This window comes from Hyposmocoma kahamanoa, unplaced genomic scaffold, assembly GCF_003589595.1.
Source record: "Hyposmocoma kahamanoa isolate Upper Pololo Valley unplaced genomic scaffold, ASM358959v1 190, whole genome shotgun sequence".
Classification (NCBI taxonomy): domain Eukaryota; kingdom Metazoa; phylum Arthropoda; class Insecta; order Lepidoptera; family Cosmopterigidae; genus Hyposmocoma; species Hyposmocoma kahamanoa.
Window position 1 is genome coordinate 3,090,161 of NW_020653718.1, and position 20,569 is coordinate 3,110,729.

The 20,569-nt window shown below is 34.7% G+C and overlaps 1 protein-coding gene across 2 annotated transcripts in view; it reads right to left on the reverse strand.

Annotated features, from left to right (window-relative positions):
* Nucleotides 1-20,569, reverse strand: part of LOC113226378 (protein dachsous) — a 478,045-nt gene that overhangs the window by 37,685 nt on the left and 419,791 nt on the right. For both annotated transcript variants that reach the window (XM_026458986.1, XM_026458985.1), the window contains exon 3: nucleotides 68-245. In XM_026458986.1, coding sequence (XP_026314771.1) covers nucleotides 68-245 — 178 coding nt within the window. The remainder of the gene's footprint in view (nucleotides 1-67; nucleotides 246-20,569) is intronic.

Genomic DNA, 20,569 nt, shown 5'->3' on the forward strand with positions numbered 1-20,569 from the left:
GTTTTGATAACAATATCCAAACTACAAACATCTTCTACCACTAATTGGATATCTGAATTTTTTTTACCTCTATCAGTAGCAATAACAGGGAACTCAAAATCACTAGTAGCCTCGTGATCTAGTGGCGCTGCTATGCATAGTTCCCCACTGTCAGCTTTCACAGCAAACTGTGGTTTGGCTGAACTGTCGCTGAGAGTGTAGTTGACAATTGCGTTGACGCCGCAGTCCGGGTCCATTGCTGACATCTGTAAAAGAGGTATTAAGGTTAAAGATAAAAATACACTTAATGTTGTAAATAACAATGTATACAATTAGATCGAAAAAGGTTGAGGGCAAAACGAAACAACTTTAAGTATGAATAAATTTCTAAAATTATTTAAAAGATAGCAATAACCTAAGTAAGGAAACTGAAAGAATAATTATAACAACTGTTTAATATTAACGTAGAACGTTTTTAAAACAGAGGATAATTCACAATAATATAAAAGAAGAATAAAAAATCTTTCCTTAATTTCCTTAACCTTCTCAAATAATACACATTAGTAACAAACAAAATGTACAGTTAAATCTAAACAAGAATGAAACAGGTTATGAGTGGGGCTATAGATTGTGATCCCTGCAAAGATCCCAGCATCACTAATCACACAGATATGAAGCCAACGGTGTTTGCTTATTAATCACTAATCAGGTATTAAATGAATAGATTGGTGTGCCAACTGTACTTTGAAACTTGGTATGTAGGTAGAAGATTTGTTAGAAGGTGACGTGTTGCTAATGAAGATGTTTAGTTTTAAGGTGATGTTACAATAATTTAAGTAAACACTTATAGTTGACAAACTATAACGGTAAGTAATATGAAAGAAGCGAGGAACCAGTTGGATCACATCGTGATAACAAGCGACATAATCAACTAGACAAAAGAACACGAATCTACCCTCTGTCAGGTTGTGTCCGTCAGGCCATCAGCCGCCTGCCATACATAGCAAGTCGCCGTCAACAAAGATCGCAACAATATGGAAATAATTGTTTTATATAAAATAAATATACAGTATTTGATAGCATTGAAATTAAAACTAATAAACGTTTATAATTGCTAATTACATCATTAAAAGAGAACCCGTTCTTGCGTTTAGCTTTTTCCACATTATTATCGCCAACGAAAACAAAATCCTTTAAAGGGCTATTTAACAAATTGTACATCTTTAAACATGTATTAACTTTTCAGTGTACTTCGTTTTCGAAAAGTATTATACCGACTGAATGTCACGAACCGAGTCTTTTCGAGTTTATTTATTATCATTGGCTGAAGCTACCTGATTGATGCGAGGCCGACGTTACTAAATTGCATGCAAAAGACCCTTGTTCGGTCTACTTTAAAATGGAGTAAGTAGTTTGTTTATTTCCTTGTAACTTCGCTTCACTGGCACCATATAGTGGTTGGGGCTGCAGGATATATGACTTTGACATTAAAAAAAAATCAAAAACTCGTAATTCCTTTATTTGCCAGTTGTGATATATGTGATTTGGTATAATGTTTAACTGTTCTTTTTACCACATTGTACTTGCCATTTGCCATATGTGACAGACAGGGTGCGAAGTGGTCAAAACGTGGAAGTTAATGAAAAGATTTTGGATAAGCCCAACGAACACACACGTCGTTTTAATGAGCTTAGAAGTTAAATCTGATGCTGGCTAATTCAATGTGAGAACCAACACCATATATGAATGGATTAAATGGTATAAAGATATGAATGGAAAAGGATATTGTATATTGCGTAACTTTTGAAGATAAGTTACACGAGAATAATAAATTATATCGTCGATTACTCTGAACGGTTTAAACTAATGAGTTATTTAATATGTAATGATGAATTTATTGAGAAAGAAAAGAATTTAAATTAGAAGTAGAAATGAGAGCGTTGCACATTACGTATGCTTTATGCCTTGGTGATAGAATGTAGAATAGTGTAAAGAGATAATGATTAGGATAGAAACGTGAATGCTTCGATGATTTGGCTACAAAGCAAGGATAGTTGTAAGTAGAATAATACCATACCAACGTACAGAATGTGGATGGAAGCGTGGAGAAAAGTCGACCTCGGTGTACATATCTCGACCAGATTGAACGAATTATTGAAAAGACAAATGCGAGTAGAGGAAGCCGAAGAGATATGTTGGGAGCATATCGGGGGGCATAATTATAGTTTCAGCCTACTTTAGAAGGAAACAGTAGTAATGGAATGTATGTATGTGGTAAATATCCCACACGATCAAATTAAGTCTGTCATACGAAATGGCGTCCATGCAATTGATGTGTCAATATCGTACGTATGAGAACGTAGTAAGTAACTATTATTTGATTCGAAATTTATAATGAGCTTTTCGATGAAGGATAGTATCAAAACTTATTAGATATATAATGTGAACACTGTCGTTCTTTTTTAAGAACGTAATATTTTAAATTTGATATACGACACTGTCACCTCTACTGTTTTTACATTTTGTCGAATACATAATCGTGTGGACAAATACGTTTTCCCTATTTACAAAGCTACGAGGGATAACAACGAAACCTGCACGTCGAAGAAGTTTCACAACACTCAGAAGACCCCTGCCCAGCAGCGGGACAACTAAATGGGTTCATGATGATGATGAAAGTAACCATTCCTAATGTACCTGATTAATAAAAAAAATACATTAAAGCATACACCTAAAATGAGCCATCTTTCTAATAAGTGACAACTTTATAAGTCAGTATTTAAAAGCACCATACGAAAATGTCAGTTTGAAATAACATAATCTACACTTACGGGCGAAAAGCGGCACACTCGCAATACCATCAACTTCAAATATGACCGCTACTGATAATGCTACAGGTTGTGTCGATATCGAGTACTTAAGTTGTTTTATATTGAATCTACCAGGTTGACACGGCAGTGTAGGACGCAGTGTCATATATCGTAAACAGTAAGGCATGGTTTAATAAAATGATGTTAAGTTTACTTTTTAGTATTACCACGACAAATAAGTAACGTCAGTATGTTTGTTTTTTATTTGTGTTCTCTTTTGTTTATTTTATTTTTATTAAGATAAATGAAGAATACGGACATACCTAAGCTGGTTTTGTAACACCGGTAGCTGCTGAGATTTTAAGTTTAATTTCTATTATTATCAGGGGAATAGTTAGGTTGTGATTTCTTAATAAAGCAAACAAAAAAATTGTTCCATAATTGATGACTAAATAAATATAGAAATAAATAGCAAAATGCCATGTTTTCGACTATGCTTAAACAATGCAAACTAATTTTATATCAACAGGAAAAAACTGACAGCAGTTCATAGATGAGGATTTGACTGCCTCCGTGGCCGAACGGTGTGTGAGTGCAGGGCTATGTTCAGTGTGCGCTTGAGTGCGTGTGTGTGTGTGTGAGAGAGAGAGATCTCAATGTTAAAAAAAGATCATATTGTCTGGATCATATATTTATATAGTGGGCGCTGAATGAGGAGATCCCGGGTTCACTTCTTGGTAGGACCAAATTGGGAAATAAACTTCTCTAAATTGAGATCTTAGGTTTTCGCGATTTTTACACATAGCAAATGCATAGCAGTCAGGCAGTCAACCGTGACCATGGAACCTGCAAAGGGCCCGAAACGTCGGTTTGTTTGAAAAAACAAATATACGCGATTTAAATCCGGTAAAATAGTTTCATTCTCTAAATTGGTTCTGGTTTGGGTGTTCGTGGGGAGTGCTCCATTGTGAATTCCGTTGCATTGATATTCATAGTACAAGGAATTCCCTAGTTTGAGTCCAGTCAATTCGTGTAGATGTCTGATTGTCTGGCATCTACTATATTATCAGTTGACATTGTGTTAAAGTAATATTTCTTGTCTGTGTTAAAAATGTTATCTAACTGGACTGCAATGTGTAACGTATCGGTGCACTATGAAGCTAGAAACAGCAGATGAAATCTATTAGATGGTGATTCCCGGTGTACGGTCAAACCAAATACGGTTTTTGTTACACCGTTAGCAGCATAGCTTGCCTTTTTTGTACCTATGTCTTAATAAATATAAATAATATTAATAAACACAAAACTGTGTAAGAAAACAAAATAAAATACAATTATGTCCAAAAAAAGATTAAATTAGAATTTCTGCTTTTGAACTAACATTACTACTTACATATATATACCTTGGCCCGTTAACGGCTACCTCACTATAAAAGATAAGGTCGCCACAATAAGATTTATTGCACACTCTCGGACACAGAGTAGTGATTTTTTTATGAAATCAAAAGGTGTTACTTTTTAAATGTCCGTACATCTCAATTTAGCACTTTTTAGTGCCGCACACGCTCTTTGCGTATGAAATTTTGGAGATTATATTTTAAAAAGGACGTCTTGTTTCAATTGTATAAATAAAAATAATACAACGTAATACGTGGCTCAGTTACGCGAGGGACAGCCCGCGTTAAGGCGACAAAATGTCGCTGGGTCAAGACCAGCCGGATCAAAGGAATTTTTCCTCAAGTTTGTTTTGATATTTATCTTAAACAATAACAAAAGAATACAATACAAAAAAGACAAAAGTAATGAAACCATTTTCTCGGATCTAAGTCGCGTAAATTTGTTTTTCAAACAAACCAACGTTTCGGGCCCTTTACATGCCTCATAGGCACGGGTGACTGTCATAATGTACAGTCAATGCCCTAAAATACCTAATACGTTTTGGTTCTGAGAGTCTTCTTACGCATTCAGCAACAAAAAATGTAAACGAATTCCAGTTTTGTAGTTGATATTTGTATTTATATACTTAATGACTTAAAGATCAAATCGGCTTGAAAAGTTCTTTAAACTTTCGTTCACTAATGATACAATAAGGAAGTCATGGCAAAATATGTTTTTCGGATCACAGGTTACGTTTGTTTAACGCCTTTCTTCACACTGATCTGCTCAGAACCATATAGACGGTTGGTGCGTCATATATTTTAGGGTTTACAGAGACAGCTTTCATCGTTTATTATATTTAGGTACAATTGATATATTCCGTTTAGCAGTCTGGAGCAGCAAGTGATCAATGAAGACTACAGAAACAATTTATAGATTCAAGCGTTAATTTGCGGAAGTTCATAGCAATAAAAATGAAATTAAGTTACCCTGTTACACAGCGAACGCCAATTAAAAATAATCTTAACTGCATGAAAAAAAAATCAATACGAGCTCATCTATTTTGTTCAATTTAACTTTCATTGGCTTCGCGAAGTAGCAAGGTAAGCTTACTTCCATTTTCAACCGACTTCAAAAAAGGAAGAGGATATCTATTCGACTATATTTCTTTATGTGTTACCCGATTACTTCGGCATTTGTGAACTGATTTTGATGAATCTTTTTTTGTTGGAAAAAGATACCTCTTTATTGATCCCATTTAAATTTAAAGAAAATATTCCGCCTCTAATCCGGTTTCGCGCACTTACCGATAACCGATTTCAATAAAACTTAGCAAAAAGATGTATTTCCAATGGAAAAATGGATGTCCAAGAACTTTTGAGATTGGTTTTTTTTTTAAAGTCGTAATTATTATAACTATAGAAATCCATGACAATAATACGTTTAGTGCCTTCTTAACTTACTCCGCGACCGAACAACTACCATGCTGGTCTGCCACGCAAAGGTCCCGGGTTCGATTCTCGGGCCGCGAGAAATATTTGTATTGACTACATTTATTTTTCTCGCGAGTTTGGGTATATTTTGTGGGTGCCTTTGTGTTTGTCCATGATACCCGCGAACCAGGGTTTCCCTAGTGCGAGTTTGCCTAGTTCCCTAGGCTATGGGAATGTGCATTATTTTATTTATTTTTGAAGATTACAAATATCTATTTACAAGGAACAACCTATAGTGTTCCTTATTCTTTCTTCTCAGAGAAAATCTGCTTCACGAATGAACGGCACGGATTTATTAATTGATGATTTCCAATATAATTTGTTTACTTAAGAACCAAGTATATTTTTGGCAGCAAACTGCATTTTTTAAAAGCAGTAGAGCTCCTTGCAAAAGAGTTCTTCCAGAGACGTACTGGAAGAACAGGCAAGTTGTAATTTGCGCATTACTGCGTTCCGATTTTGAATTTATGAACTTATATCTCAGGGTGAAGGGCGCAGTGGCATTGCCCCTTTCAGATCTTTACGATTTAAAGTACGTGGCACTGCAACTGCTATGGACAGGCGTGTCGCTTACCACCATATCATTAGCAAATTAGCAATACAATTTATTACTATTATATCATTACTTATTTTATATTAGTGTGTCTGCAATTGCTGCATATTGTGGATAAATTATCGCAAATTTCTTTATTTTATTTTTTTAAAGTAATCAAACTGCCATGAAGAACTATCGAAGTGTACAAAGACTATATTGAAATGAAACTTAGTAGTCAACATGGTAACAAATAAAAAAGACATATATTCAAAAGTATTCCACAGATGTCGCTCGAGTTGTCAAAAGCGCAGACGCATGACATAAAGCAGCCAAAAATAAAGAAAACACAACTCGCCCATTTTCTCGGCAACGAAGTGTACATTTAAATTCTGTCTCATCTAAATACACATCTGCCTTGTTTACTAAGAAAAGATGTATAAATAAATGATTTGTACAAAAAGAGCAATACTCTGTTCGGCTGAACCAAAGGACATTGTAATTCAAATTGATTGGCATACAATAATAGTACCGAACGTAAGCCATTTAAAAATTGTCCGCATTAAAAAGGGAAAAGGACTTTAAAAAAAGACTCTGAGAGGACAATACCAGCTTTGGACTTGAGAAGGATTTGTAGGCCCATTAGTCGTATACAGGTGAACATTCGCCTTCATACTTTAAACCTAAGAACTTTTATTTTAAAGTCGAAAATTAAGTTACAGGTTGTTGTATAATTAAATAAATCGAAAGTTGTGACCTGTACCTCAGTAGCTTCACTTCCTTTAATGATTTTATTTTAATTCATTATAGTTTCCAATTCTGTTCGCTATGAAGATGGTATTTTAAGAGTTTGGAAATAACTTTAGATAATTTTATGGGAGAATTAGCAATTAATTCAAGAAATAGTTAAACAATTTTTTATAGTTAAACTAATGGTATTCTTTAAATAAACGAAATTCGGATGATGGGAAATTTTCTTAAATTTTAAATTAAACACTCAGGTTATAAAAACAAATATCCATTCTGAATCAATGTGTCACTTTTATTTTCATCAATAGCGGTAATTGTTTCGTCATTTGATTTTAGTAGCAGTAGAGCTTGTAGTAGAGCTTCTGCCACCAAGCAGTAATGTCAGCATTACTGTGTTCCGGGTGACGAGCGCAGTGGCAGTGCCCCTCATATCTTTGCTCTGAGTGGCACTGCAACTGTTATGGACAGGCGTGTAGCTTACCATCAGACACACGACTTTCTCATCCGTCACTTAATATTATAAAAAAATATATAATGGAAAAAAAATTGCGAAAAATCTAAGAAGTCCATACATAATACGCCATCTTTTTTATACATTCGCCGCATTCTTGATAAAAAAGCTGCTCAAAACATTCTCAACCACAAAGCAGAGTAAATTAATGAATTTAGATAATTTCTTACGTTTTAACTTTTTCGATAATAATATAAAGGATTTATAAATATTATTCCGTATAACCTAACCTTTAGCAAATATTATAACAAGCCACTTTAGCCCTTATTGCACAAAATATAAAGAACGCACACACGATTACACTTACACAATGAGAGAAAAAAGTAATGCTAATGTAAAAGGTCAGGCAGCTATGAACATGCGCGATCAATTAAATAAGTACATCGTGTGCAGTACAATCAATGATAATTTTGCTTTAAAAGTTACCATGCTAGGTATAGACAATGATGAAAATTAACTTTAGTTCTGTTTGTAACAGGGTTCACAATAAAATGTTCTAAGTACATACAAGTTTTTGTGTTTCTGAATCTCGTTTACACCGTACGATATTGAGAATAATTAAACGAAAAACCGAAATTGCTTTATATGAAATCAGGTACAAGGTATCATCAAGCATTGGCAGTAGAAAACTCGGACCGACTTTGGATGTCGCTTGTGCACTAAGTCAGAGAAAATACAAATATCGCTTGTAACACCTAGAGATACAATGATCCCTGTGATGAAGGGCACTATAACTTGTGCAAGTTCTAGTGACTTTTTAAGTACAGGACCCCGATTCAGAACTCTTCGATATTTTAACCGAATCTATCGTTGTCCAACAGCGTTTATGGAGTTAGTCGGTGAAATAGATTGTAAGAAAAATTAAAATCGTTTTATAACATTTTTAAGACTTTAAAGGCCTAAAATATAGAAATGCATTAGCCTTGTATTAAAATGAATTATGAGATTTCCATATTAATTCTTGCTTTGTAAACTGTTTGTGTTCTGTATAACGTTTTTAGCCTTTGCCGGTCGAGAAGTAATCGTAAGGGTGTGACGTCATTCCGGTTCGATTTCGAATACGACAGTTTGACGTTCGATTCTAGTGTTGTGAATAAAAATGAAAAGAAATCATATATCTAATCGAATCGGTCGACTAGTGAGTTATCGTAAGATTCTGAATCGACCCCAGATCAGACCGTGGACAGGGTTGTCACAGACCGTTATCACTGACTTTCAGGTCGTGAAGAAAAATTTTGTTATCCTCAAGTGGAACAATACTAATATAGATATTTATGCACTTTATATTTTTTCACTGTACAAGTAAACCTAACAAATAAAACACTTCTATTAGAAGCTAAGTTATAATATTGCTGTTAGAAATTGTCTGTTATGTAGTAGTTTTTTTCTGTAATACTAACATTCCTGTTTTATGTGGTAATTGTAATTTTTTGTGTGCAATAAAAATATTTAATTCATTTACTCCTTCAAGGTGAGCTGTACTGTGTTAGCTGTCAAAAACACATTCGAAGTCGATGACTTTAAAAATTCAATATTATAAAGGCGCGTGTTCTACGAGACAAAAAGTTTGGACACCTCTGGTTTATAGGGTTAACCAGAAATAGATATTCCTATAAACATTTTTTCACCCACAATTTTTTCTATGAAAAATTCCAAGAAACCGCTTTCCCAAGAGACGTATGCTTGAGAAACTTAAGACAGTTCCGGCTTGTCATGAAAAAGTTTAGTAAAAACTTGAAAGGTATATAACGTAATTAAGTTTCATTAAAGCGCGCTTCGCGATTACCTTCCTGGCTATAACCGACCGCGTCGACCGCAGCATATCATGTCACCTTTCCGCGAATATTGCCTTACTGTCTTGCACTTGTCTATAAGAATTTATTATATTTTTTCTTAATGACAATCGTGGCATCGCAGAAAGTGAAGAAAACAAAATTCGTTCATAAATACAAAAAAAGAGGACATAATAATAATTTACTGCCTCTGTGGCCGAACGGTTACCATACCGGACTGCCACGCATAGGTCCCAGGTTCGATTCCCGGGCCGGGAGAAATAGTTGTATGGCCTACAATTATTTCTCTCGTGAGTTTGGGTGTAATTTGTGGTTGTCTATGTGTGTGTCCATGGCACCCGCGACACAAGGTGTCCCTAGTGTGGGGCTATGTTGAGTGTGTGCGTTATTTATAAAAAAAAAATAGAAAATAAAACACCACAATTTAAAAAAAAGATTCTAATACTAACACAATCAGACACTGAATAAATAAAAATAAATTTGACACATACAACATTTAGACATGAAAATAATCAAATTGAATAATAATAACAATAATAGTAAATTTAAATTGCACAATACCAAATAATAAATAGTAAAAATACACAAACTAAAATTTAGAGCTATTTAGGGCTAGAGCGAATAGGCATTTTTTAAGCAACGGGCATTGGTATCTACATCTACCGCCAAGCAGTAAGTGTGGTAAGAGTGCTAGTGAAATTACAGGTACATGGGACTTATTGTCAACTTAAGTCTCAGGGTGACGGGCGCAGTGTCAGTGTCAGCGATTTAAAGCTCAGAATGGCACTGCATCTGCTATGTACTTACAATTTCACCCAATATGCACTATTTACTATCACAACATTGCATAGATAACGAAATTGTGTGAATTAGTTTTTGCCATAAACATTTTAATGTCGCGTCCATTCGTGCCAAAGGGAACGATATGAGGAAATAAACCAAAGCTTTATTTCATTCATAGATGTATACAGTTTGGTATGTAGGAGGTTTATTTTAATCGGGGCACTGACCTCGAAACTGGAATAGTCTACAGACACCCCGCTGCTTCTTAGACTTAATGACATGCGAAAATTAAGTTATTTAAATAAATTATGTGCTTTGGGTATTATGAAATATGATATAATGCAATTTTGTGTTTTTACGTTGTACGGAACTCTACTTCTTCTAAATTAATTCACTAATTACATACTACCATTCTTTTATGAATCTTTCAACGGATATTTACAATTTTACCGCTTTTTATGACACTTAGTGACAGGACGAACATGTTCTGCGCCTGGTGGTAAGCGACAACGACTTACGAAATAGGTAGTGGTAGTACTTCCCTGGACTCTTGATACCCAAACTCTTTCACAAGAAGCTCGAATGCTATTAAAAAAAACTTAACATATATCTTAGAGTAACAATAACAATTATAACGTGCCAGACAACCTCTTGCTTAATTGCCTTCGTGGGCAAACGGTTATCATGCTGGTCAGCCACGCAGAGGTCCCGGATTCGATTCCCGGATAGGAAATGATATTTGTGTGGCCTATATTTATGTCTCTCGCGAGTTTGGGTGCCATTTCACATATACATTTCATATATTATACAGTTTGTATAAAAATATTAGAATTTAAGTTTATTTTATTGATATACTGTGTACCGTATCATAAGTATTTCTCATGTGTATGTAGTTGTATGTACACTACCTAGTCGGTTTTCTTATCTGTTTATTTATTTATTGTTGAGTTCTGTATTGTTGTCAGTGGGTCTCTCGCCCCGGACTTGCTGAAAATCAGCGCCACGAAACGGTTTAAAAAAACCCTTTGTGGCTAAAGCTGAGCAAGTCCCGATTCGCCAGCCGCGACACGCATAGTGGTGAATTAGGTACTGCATTAGCAATTGTTTTACTTTAAATTTATTTTTTAATTGTTATTATTATTATTGGTCCTCTGTTGTTTTGTTTTCTTTCTTTCTTTCTTTCTTTCTTTCATTTGTGGTTGTCTATGCGTGTGTCCATGGCACCCGCGACACAGGGTTTCCCTAGGCTATGAATGTGTGCGTTATTATTATTAACCACGCCTGGTTTCAAACTAGGGAATTTCCTGTACTATGAGTAACGAAATTCACTCCGGGACACTTCCCGGAACAACCGGATCAGAATCAATTGACAAAAGTTCATTTTCCAATTTGCTCCTACCGGGAATCGAACCCAGGATCTCCTCGTCCAGTGCCCACAGTATAAATCGTTGGGCCACCGAGGTCGTAAAAACCAAAATAACGATCTGCAACAAGCACACAGAAAAAAAATCATACGGTCCGTTGGTTCGTTACGTGGCTCTGTTGTCATAGCGTCTGCCAACAAACAAAACTAAGAACTAATCCTAACATGCTGATGTAATTTTTTAATTATACCAATATGTCTCAAACCCTTCTTTATTTCCCACAATCGGGTAACAAGTAGTCAGCAACAGGTAGCTAACTAACAGTAAAAAAAATCATGGAAAACTTTTTGAAATCTATAACTTAATTCATACATAGCCTCTAGCAACATTTATTCTAATAATCAATTACAATACAGGATGTACAAAAAAGCGAACAGCAATTTGGTGGTGACCCCTAAATCAATTTGAAGATGGTACTTGGATAATAATATGCTTTCATCTCACCGTGTCCGCTACCACCCATAATTCGCGCCATGACCGTTAGTCATCTGACTTAGGAAAAACCGCAGCTTTTTAACAGATGATGTAAAGAAATCGTGTCGTTGGTTTGTCAAAGAAAGATATTAATGAAATTATTATAGACAAAAAGGATTACCTGTTTATTCATAAGAAGCAATTTATTAATAATGTATATAACAATGTCTGCACTTGTTTGATATAGAATAATTTTAAAGTGTGAATTTATAGGCGCACAATTTTTCTATTTCACATAATATATACATGTAAAGTCTTCGTTGCTTTCTATTAAGAAGAAGACAAATATAAATGGTGCAAACATCACTCAGAATTAAACAAGCACTTGAACATCTATGATGCTTAGTTTGATTTTGGAAAGTGTGTTTAAAGCATACTATGTACTATATACGTAGGTGTACAGCTGTGTACGCAAATTTTCCTTTTTGTATGTCACTTTTTATTGAAATAACTATTGTCATTACCACTAAGCTACCATTACGTTACTGAGAATACCGTAAAACATTAAAAAATGTTGTCTGTCTAGAAAAGTTTATATATTTTCTTTTATGATACTCAGCGGCGGAACGAACAAGTTATAAGGTAAAGGTAAGCAACACGCGAGTCCATAATAGTTTCAGTGCCACTCAGAGGGGCACTACCACTGCGCCCGTCTCTTTTAGAAATGAATTGTAAAAGAAATATTAATATTAGCATTATTACAAAATGTTTCTACCAAGAAACATTACTTGACAAACTGCACACACGTTTATTTTAATGCTAAGTGCACGTCTTTACCAGCGTTCTACAATTTCATACCCTAATAATTTAGTACAATAATACCAGTTTTTGATAGTGGTTCTGTGAGAGCGGTAAGTTTTACGAACGTGAACACGTTGCCTAACTATTAAATTGATATTTAGTGCGACCTTTGCTTCCATGTCAAAAGAATGATTTTTAAAATATGCTCGAATCCCACGCAAGGTGTACAGCGTTCAAACCCAGAAAAGTCACTTTATGACTATAACATAGTGGCGCTAGAGTTGGATTCTCATATCTACATTGCAGCTGTTAAAAGAAGAAATTAGATTAATTTTTTTCGAGTTTTAAATCGCAAAGATCTGAAGGGCATTGCCACTGCGCCCGTCACCCTAAGACATAACTTGACAGGATCCATATGCCCGTAATTTCACCATCAGCCTTACCTTTCACAATCGGAACACAGTAATGCTTGGCGGCAGAAATAGGTAAGGTTGAGTACTTCCCTGGACTAACTCTTTCACAAGGAGCTCTACTGCTACTAAACTCCACAACAAGGCGAAGTTCAAATGACTCTGATCAGTATTTATATTTCGGTACATTTTTCATCAAAGACAGAGTGTGAACTGTCTTTTAAGTCAGTATGCTGAGGAAAATATTTAAAAAAAACGACCAAAAAAAAAGAAAATATTAATCGCTTCTTTCGGAATTTGTTTTTGGAATACGTAATATATTTTAATACGTATAATATAATATAATTATATAATATTATTTTAATATAACACATTTTAATACGTAACGAATGGACGAAACTTACGATAAATTGAAAACCTTCTATACTAAACAGTATACTCACACCTCGTCGGAGATCAATTTAATGAGCCCACACGGTGACAGTTTTTTGGAGTAAAAAAAAGTAAAAAGAAAAATAAAAATTATTTACGTAAGATTACCGTGATGGATTCTGTATATACAACTTTTCAATTTATTTTTTTTAATTTGTTAGTCTACCTACAGACCGTCCCGATTGCGGTATCAGATCAACTTTAATCAACATTACTATACTATTGTAATATCGCAGCTTTCAATAGTGTAACAAATTTCAAATCGATTGGACAATGTACGTTTACAATCACACATTTCAGTTTCGCTTAATTTGCGTCCTACTTTACACATAACGATATGTCCTACTACGGCAACTTAATTGTTTTTAACAATTTTCACACATTAAACAGCATTATTTTATTTACTAATATTATGCTCAAGGGGAGCATTTTGTGAAAAAAATCGAAAAAACAAAACAATAAAATTGTATAAAAAAAAAACAAAAAACTAATTTCATGATAAAAATAAAGAAACAAAAAACAAAATAGTGTTTATTAGAGGTATCGATAAGTATGCAATTTAATATAGTGTTTAACGAACATTCAATCGATGTGGACATTTATAACAACATTTATAATGTAACAACAACGTTAGAAATACACAACCTCATCTAGTTGTACCGTACCAATAAACTCTACATTTAAAGGCGTCAATACTATAGCGTAGTATTGGCTCCTACAGACAAGTGGAAATATAATAAATATGCATTTTATTGCTGCCCCTGTCCTGGATAAAGAGCCCGATGATTTTAAAACAACTATACGGATGTTCGTCATATATAACTCTGTTTTTATAAACCAAGTGACGGGACGAACAAGTCGCGCCTGGTGTTAAGCGATACGCCTGTCCGGAACAGTTGCAGTGTCACTTAGACTTTAAATCGCAAAGATCTGAGGGGCACTGCCACTGCACCTGTCGCCCTAAGACATAAGTTAACAAGTCCCATGTGCCTGTAATTTCACCATTTCACATTACTGTTTGGCAGAAATAGGTAAGGTGGCAGTTGTTGATTGTTAGATGTAGAAATGAAATTATAATGTGTGTATGTATGTTTAATGTAAAAATGATGTATTATTAATTGATTGATTATTCCTTGTACATGTCCGATGACAGTGGTATAATTAAATTGAATTTATGTAAAATTTTGTATGAAACAAAACTGTATGTAATAGTATGTTCCATTTTTCGCATCATGTTTGTTTTAAGCAAATAAAATTTCAATTCATTTCAGTACGTTCCTAGACGATTTTTTTCACAAGAAGCTCTTAGTAATACAGTACTAGTCTTTGACATAGTAGTAACTGTCTAATATATTAAATTTATATATATATTTTTAATGGTGGATGAAAAGAACGCACCAAAACCGTTAGGGACACCGTGTGGCTCCAGGACGCATGACGAGCTAACGGCTTATTTGCCGTAACTCCACCTGGGGGAACCTCATCATCCCCATTCCGATACCTCCAATAAACGCTACTTACAACTTAATCTTTTGGTCATTTTCAGTTTTTAATGTAAGCCGTCTTATTTCATTTTCTAATATGTTTTGTGAAGAAAAATAAAGAAACAAAAAACACAATTCGAAAAAAAACAAAACAAAAACGAATTTTGTGAAAAAAATACACAAACAAAAAACAAATTAACGTAGTATTAATTGGAGGTATCGATTTACACGTGCCACTCCTGGGTGCGGGTCTCCTCTCAGGCGAGGGAGTAGGCCATATTCCTTGGAGGACTGGCCCAAAGCTTTGGTTATGAGCCTTCTTCGACATGTAGGTTTCATCACGATATTTTCCTTCACTGAAAAGCTCATCGTAAATTTCGCATACAAATTCCGAGAAACTCTGGAGCACGGATTCGAACCCACGGCCTCTGCTTGAGAGGCGGTAGGTCAAACAATTAGGCTACCACAGCTTTTTAAAAACTGAGAAACCTATGAAAGGTTTCCTTCACAATCCGATCGAAGGAATTTTCCTTTGTTTTTCTAAACTTTCTGTCAGTAATAACAACAAAGCAGCGAAGAAATACATGAATGAAGTATATGAATATCATGGTATTTATTGAATATATTAAATTATATTCAATATGTTTCTTTGCATTCCACAATTATGCAAGGCGTTACATAGTACAAAGATCACATAATGGACTGCTTCGGGCACAACGAAGTAGAAGGGAAAAGGATAATAATAAAGTTTATTGACCAAACATGATTACATTAATTTGCATTTACTTTATTTAACTATGTTACATAATTCTTTTCTACCAGTGATTTCTCGCGGTCTAGTCCAGTAACTTACATTTACGGTACACAACTAAGTTAAATAGGTTCAAGGGGTTTTAAAAATAAGTATTTACATAATTTATAAACATCCTTGTGCTTAAGTAGGCTATTGTCAAATTTACTTGGAACTATATATAAATAAACAATAAATAATAATAATAATAATAATAATAACGCACACATTCTACATAGCCCCGCACTAGGGAAACCCTGTGTCGCGGGTGCCATGGACACACACATAGACAACCACAAATTACACCCAAACTCACGAGATAAATAAATGTAGGCCATACAAATATTTCTCCCGGCCCGGGAATCGAACCTGGGACATCTGCGTGGCAGTCCGGCATGGTAACCGTTAGGCCACAGAGGCAGTAATAAATATTAGACAACATTACACATATCTTGTTAAGTAGCCAAAGCATTTGTCGGCAACAACGACGGTACCGCAAATACCCAGACTAGAGAAAATATAGAAATGTTACTTTCTACATTGACCCGGCCGGGGATCGAACCTGAGACCTCAGAGATGGCGACACTATGAAAATTCTTCTTTCTTTCTTCTTTCTTCTTAAATATGATAAGTAAATTATGTCCATTGGTGCTGTAAGAGCTATGTGATTCGTAGTTATTATAAATTTAAAGGCACTAAATAAAGCTTAATGAGGTCACATGTGTGAGCCAAGTTATCTAAACAGGAAATAATTAGAATTTTTATCTAGACATATTAAAGCTCTCTTTAATCTTTTATAATGGCTATTCGCTACGGTTTTTACAGCTTTTCAGCGCACTTAAATTATTTTGTAACTTTAAGGGTGGCAATAAATTTTCTTGGAGAAATTATTTGCCGTGATTTCTGCTACAAACTTTGTTACTTATGTATATATTATCTATACTTAATAATTAACTTAGTATTTACAAGTATTAACTTAAATGAATTTCAAATACTGTACGTAGTACATATATATATAATAATATGCTTGTATGTTGAGCTACACCAGAAGAAGTAATAGATAGGGTAGGTTAATAGTTCTGTGTGAAATTCCGAAATCATCGACAAGTTTCTTTTTTTTTGGTATGTAAGTTACGCGACAACTCATTAGTGAATCGATTTGACGATTTTTGTTCTTATTGGAAAGAGGGTACTTCAGTATTGGTCCCATTTCAATTTGAAGAAAATATTCCACCTCTAAGGGTGGCAAACTAGGGGATGAATTCAGTTTCGCGCACTTTCCAGTACACGATATCAATAAAACTTAGCAAATACGTATAATTCCACGAAGTTTTGAGGTTTGTTTTTTTGGTACTCTTTTGTAAATTTTTGAAGTGTAACTTGCAATTATTTCAAAATATTCGTAACTGTAAGTGAAAATTTAATTATCTGCATAATTTGCCTTCTATAATCTTTTCATACTAGTCTTTCGCGCTACGTACACCAGCCTTTTCAAGAATACGGAAGAAATGAGTTATATACAAATAAATGTTACATTTATATCTAAAGTTACAATTTAGCAACCCTAAAACAGCTTAAAAGGTCATTGCCCCCAGTTCATTAAGAATACAAGTAATTAAAAATTGGTTATAAAAATCAACATGGTCAAATATGCAAATGCTGTCGAAATCTGATTTATTTTTTGCTCCACACCAACTACTAGCTTAGTCATCTAAGTCGGTTGGGAGTTTAATATATTTTTACTGCTCTTTTGTACGAAAATTGGTATCGTAACTATCACAGAACAATAAATACAGTAGAAGTGCTTAGTTGGCGTGACACGTGCGCGAACAGTACGTGGAATTCCACATAGTGAAGCTCAGTCCACAATTTTCGTTTTGTAATTGCGATCGTGTCAATGATCTCGCGCAAAACCTCGAAAATCGTAGAAAATGCCTTAATTTGCTACTTTGGAGCATAAAAATGATGAATATATTATATTATCCATGGTGGTGTTTCGTGTCATCGTTAAGTCTTATTACATTTAATTTTAATAGTTTTTCAATTTTCTGTTTTTTGAACAAATAAATAAACATCTCGAATACGACGTCGTTCAGCTATTAACCGCTAGATAGCAGCACATTGATTGAAATTTCATTTATAAATATACAAAATCAAAACGTCGTAACTTGCAATAATAGTTATTGTACTTTCAACAATATGCGAAAACAGTAAAGTTGAAATTATATTAACAGTCCAGAATTTGTTATATCTTGAGTGACGTCTCATGTGAGTTTTGGCAACGCCGGTTCTGATAGTAATCGATGTAACTACCCACACCATGATACGGAAGCTCAATGTCGGTTTAAGTTAATAAACCTTTTCGTGGACCGGGGATATCCTAGCTAGCGTGATGAACCCAAAAGTCACTCTTTGAAGAAGACCCGTACTCTACAGTATTTGAGTAGATACAGGTCCAGCTGCAGAAAATGGTATACGACGCAAATACCGTATTATTATCAGTTGCGAGCTGTTGGCAGAGGTCTTTGCTAATGCGTTAGACACGAGTTGATACCCTTGATATATTTTTTCTAAAAATAAGTCAGAGATACACACTTGGTCACAATCTCGAAATACAGATGTTACGGTACTAAGTGACAGGAGTTGCAGTGCCACTCAGAGCTTTAAATCGCAAAGATCTGAGGGGTACTGCCACTGCACCTGTCACCTTGAGACCTTGAGACCACCTTCAAATCTGGAACGCAGTAATGCTCACATTACTGCTTGGCGGCAGAAATAGGTTGTGGCAGTGCTTCCCTGGACGAACTTTTTCACAACCAGTTTTACTGCTGCTAAAGTGCCTGTTTGTTCTTGGTACTTTTAACATAATACATAATAGCCTAAGTTTCCTATCGGCCAGTTGTGAATTGCAATTATGCGTCTCAACTCGGAAGAGATGCAGTTTCCGATCGGGAGAGGCAATCCAAAACCAAGCTGCTAATCGAGATATATCAATCGAGGTCTACCTCTCCCCACAATTCAACATCCATCATTTCTGCATGACCAAATCATGGAATCATTCCCTTTTCTGTCCTGGTCATTATATTATCTTTCACACCACAACGCTCTCTTACTACAAGTTCCGCATTTTGTTTTTAAGAGGATATTTTTAAAAGTATAGTAGATATAAAAACAGTAATTATATATAAACAATTCTTTTCAGATATACTGGCTGTCATATTTATTGCAGTCGAGGCGTCATTATCTGACATACACAGGTGCGGAAGCTATTTATAAAAACTTGTTTTAATTTTGCTTTATTTGTGATTACGTCTATCTTTTCCAAACAAATGTATCTCCATTTAGTATAGCCATTGTTACTGTTACCTTCAAGTGGCGTATATACAAGAACAATATTATTGTTATGTTTGTTTGTAGTTTTTTTGTATGTAACGGTGTTGGCATTCAATTAAATATTATATACAAAATGGGTGTGACCGTAACCGATTATACTGTTATGATGAGGTTTATGATGGAGTGAATCTTTTATATGTAGGTATAATCAACAACCCATGACGAAAGGACTGTCACTCTTTTCTTCTCTATGTTTTTGAACCTTCTTCAACAAGCAAGTTTCATTACAATGTTTCCCTGCGTCGTTAGCTTACAGGTGTTGATACGAAAAAAAATACAAATGTACATAACATAGAAATTAAAGTCTCCTACTTTGCTAACATCACGTTACCCTGAATCCAATACTTAAAAATTCGTGATTTTTGTTTTTTTTAAACACTTTGACTCAATTGTCCATAAAATTCATTATAACATTTTCAATTTGTAGTAGGAAATTAAGTTACCTATTTTGTATTCTGCACTATAATCTTTTACCAGTAGTAAACGTATATAACATAGAATTATGGTTACCACGGGAAAGCTTCAATAACTAATTACTCATGTTAAATAGTAAAATTTATTACCCACTTCCTATATTGTATAATAAACTTTATGGGTGGCATTGGACGTAAAAAGCGACAGGATATTAACGCTGTAAGGTGGTTTTTATGGGCGTTTACGCTAAATGTTAAGTTACCGCTGTATTTAATTCAAAAAGTCAAATTTAACGGATATCTTTTGTGACCGACAAGCTATGACCGCTTAGTTAAACGAACGGTTAACATGTTTGTAATTACATTTTAAAGACCACTAAAACGATATCAAAAAAGACATTTTGTTTATATTGAATGGGTTTTGGTTTGTCCACAATCTACCTGATAGAAAATGAAGACTCAGAAGAGCATGATCATCTGAGAGATGTTCGTTTATTTCACCATGGTATTTACAGCTCTATCGACAATCTTGGTTATATAGGTCCAATTTAAGGGGTTGCACCAAGATTTATGCCGTAGGCTTACCTCGTATGCTTTCTGCCGGAAGATCTTTGTATTCTCATTTCCTGGTGAGAGAAAGAAGAGCGACCACGACAGATACAATTTTCCGTTGCTCTTCTTTCTCTTCTATTATATAGGCTTAGTTAGAAATATAGTTCCGGTATTTTTTCCCAACTTTTATAATCCGACTCTTGCGCAAGTGGCATAATCCTAACAAACTGGCCGTTAATCTGGCTCGACCAGTTGTCTTGCTGAGTCGTTGACAATTTGACATAGATCACACCCACGACCGGACAATGACAAAAAATGTAATAAAATTTGTAACTGTTCTTTGATATATTTATGAATATTATTGTCTGTAAATGATTTTTCGATACCGTTCTACTATCGGATGCAGGCGATGATAAATAAAATGAAAA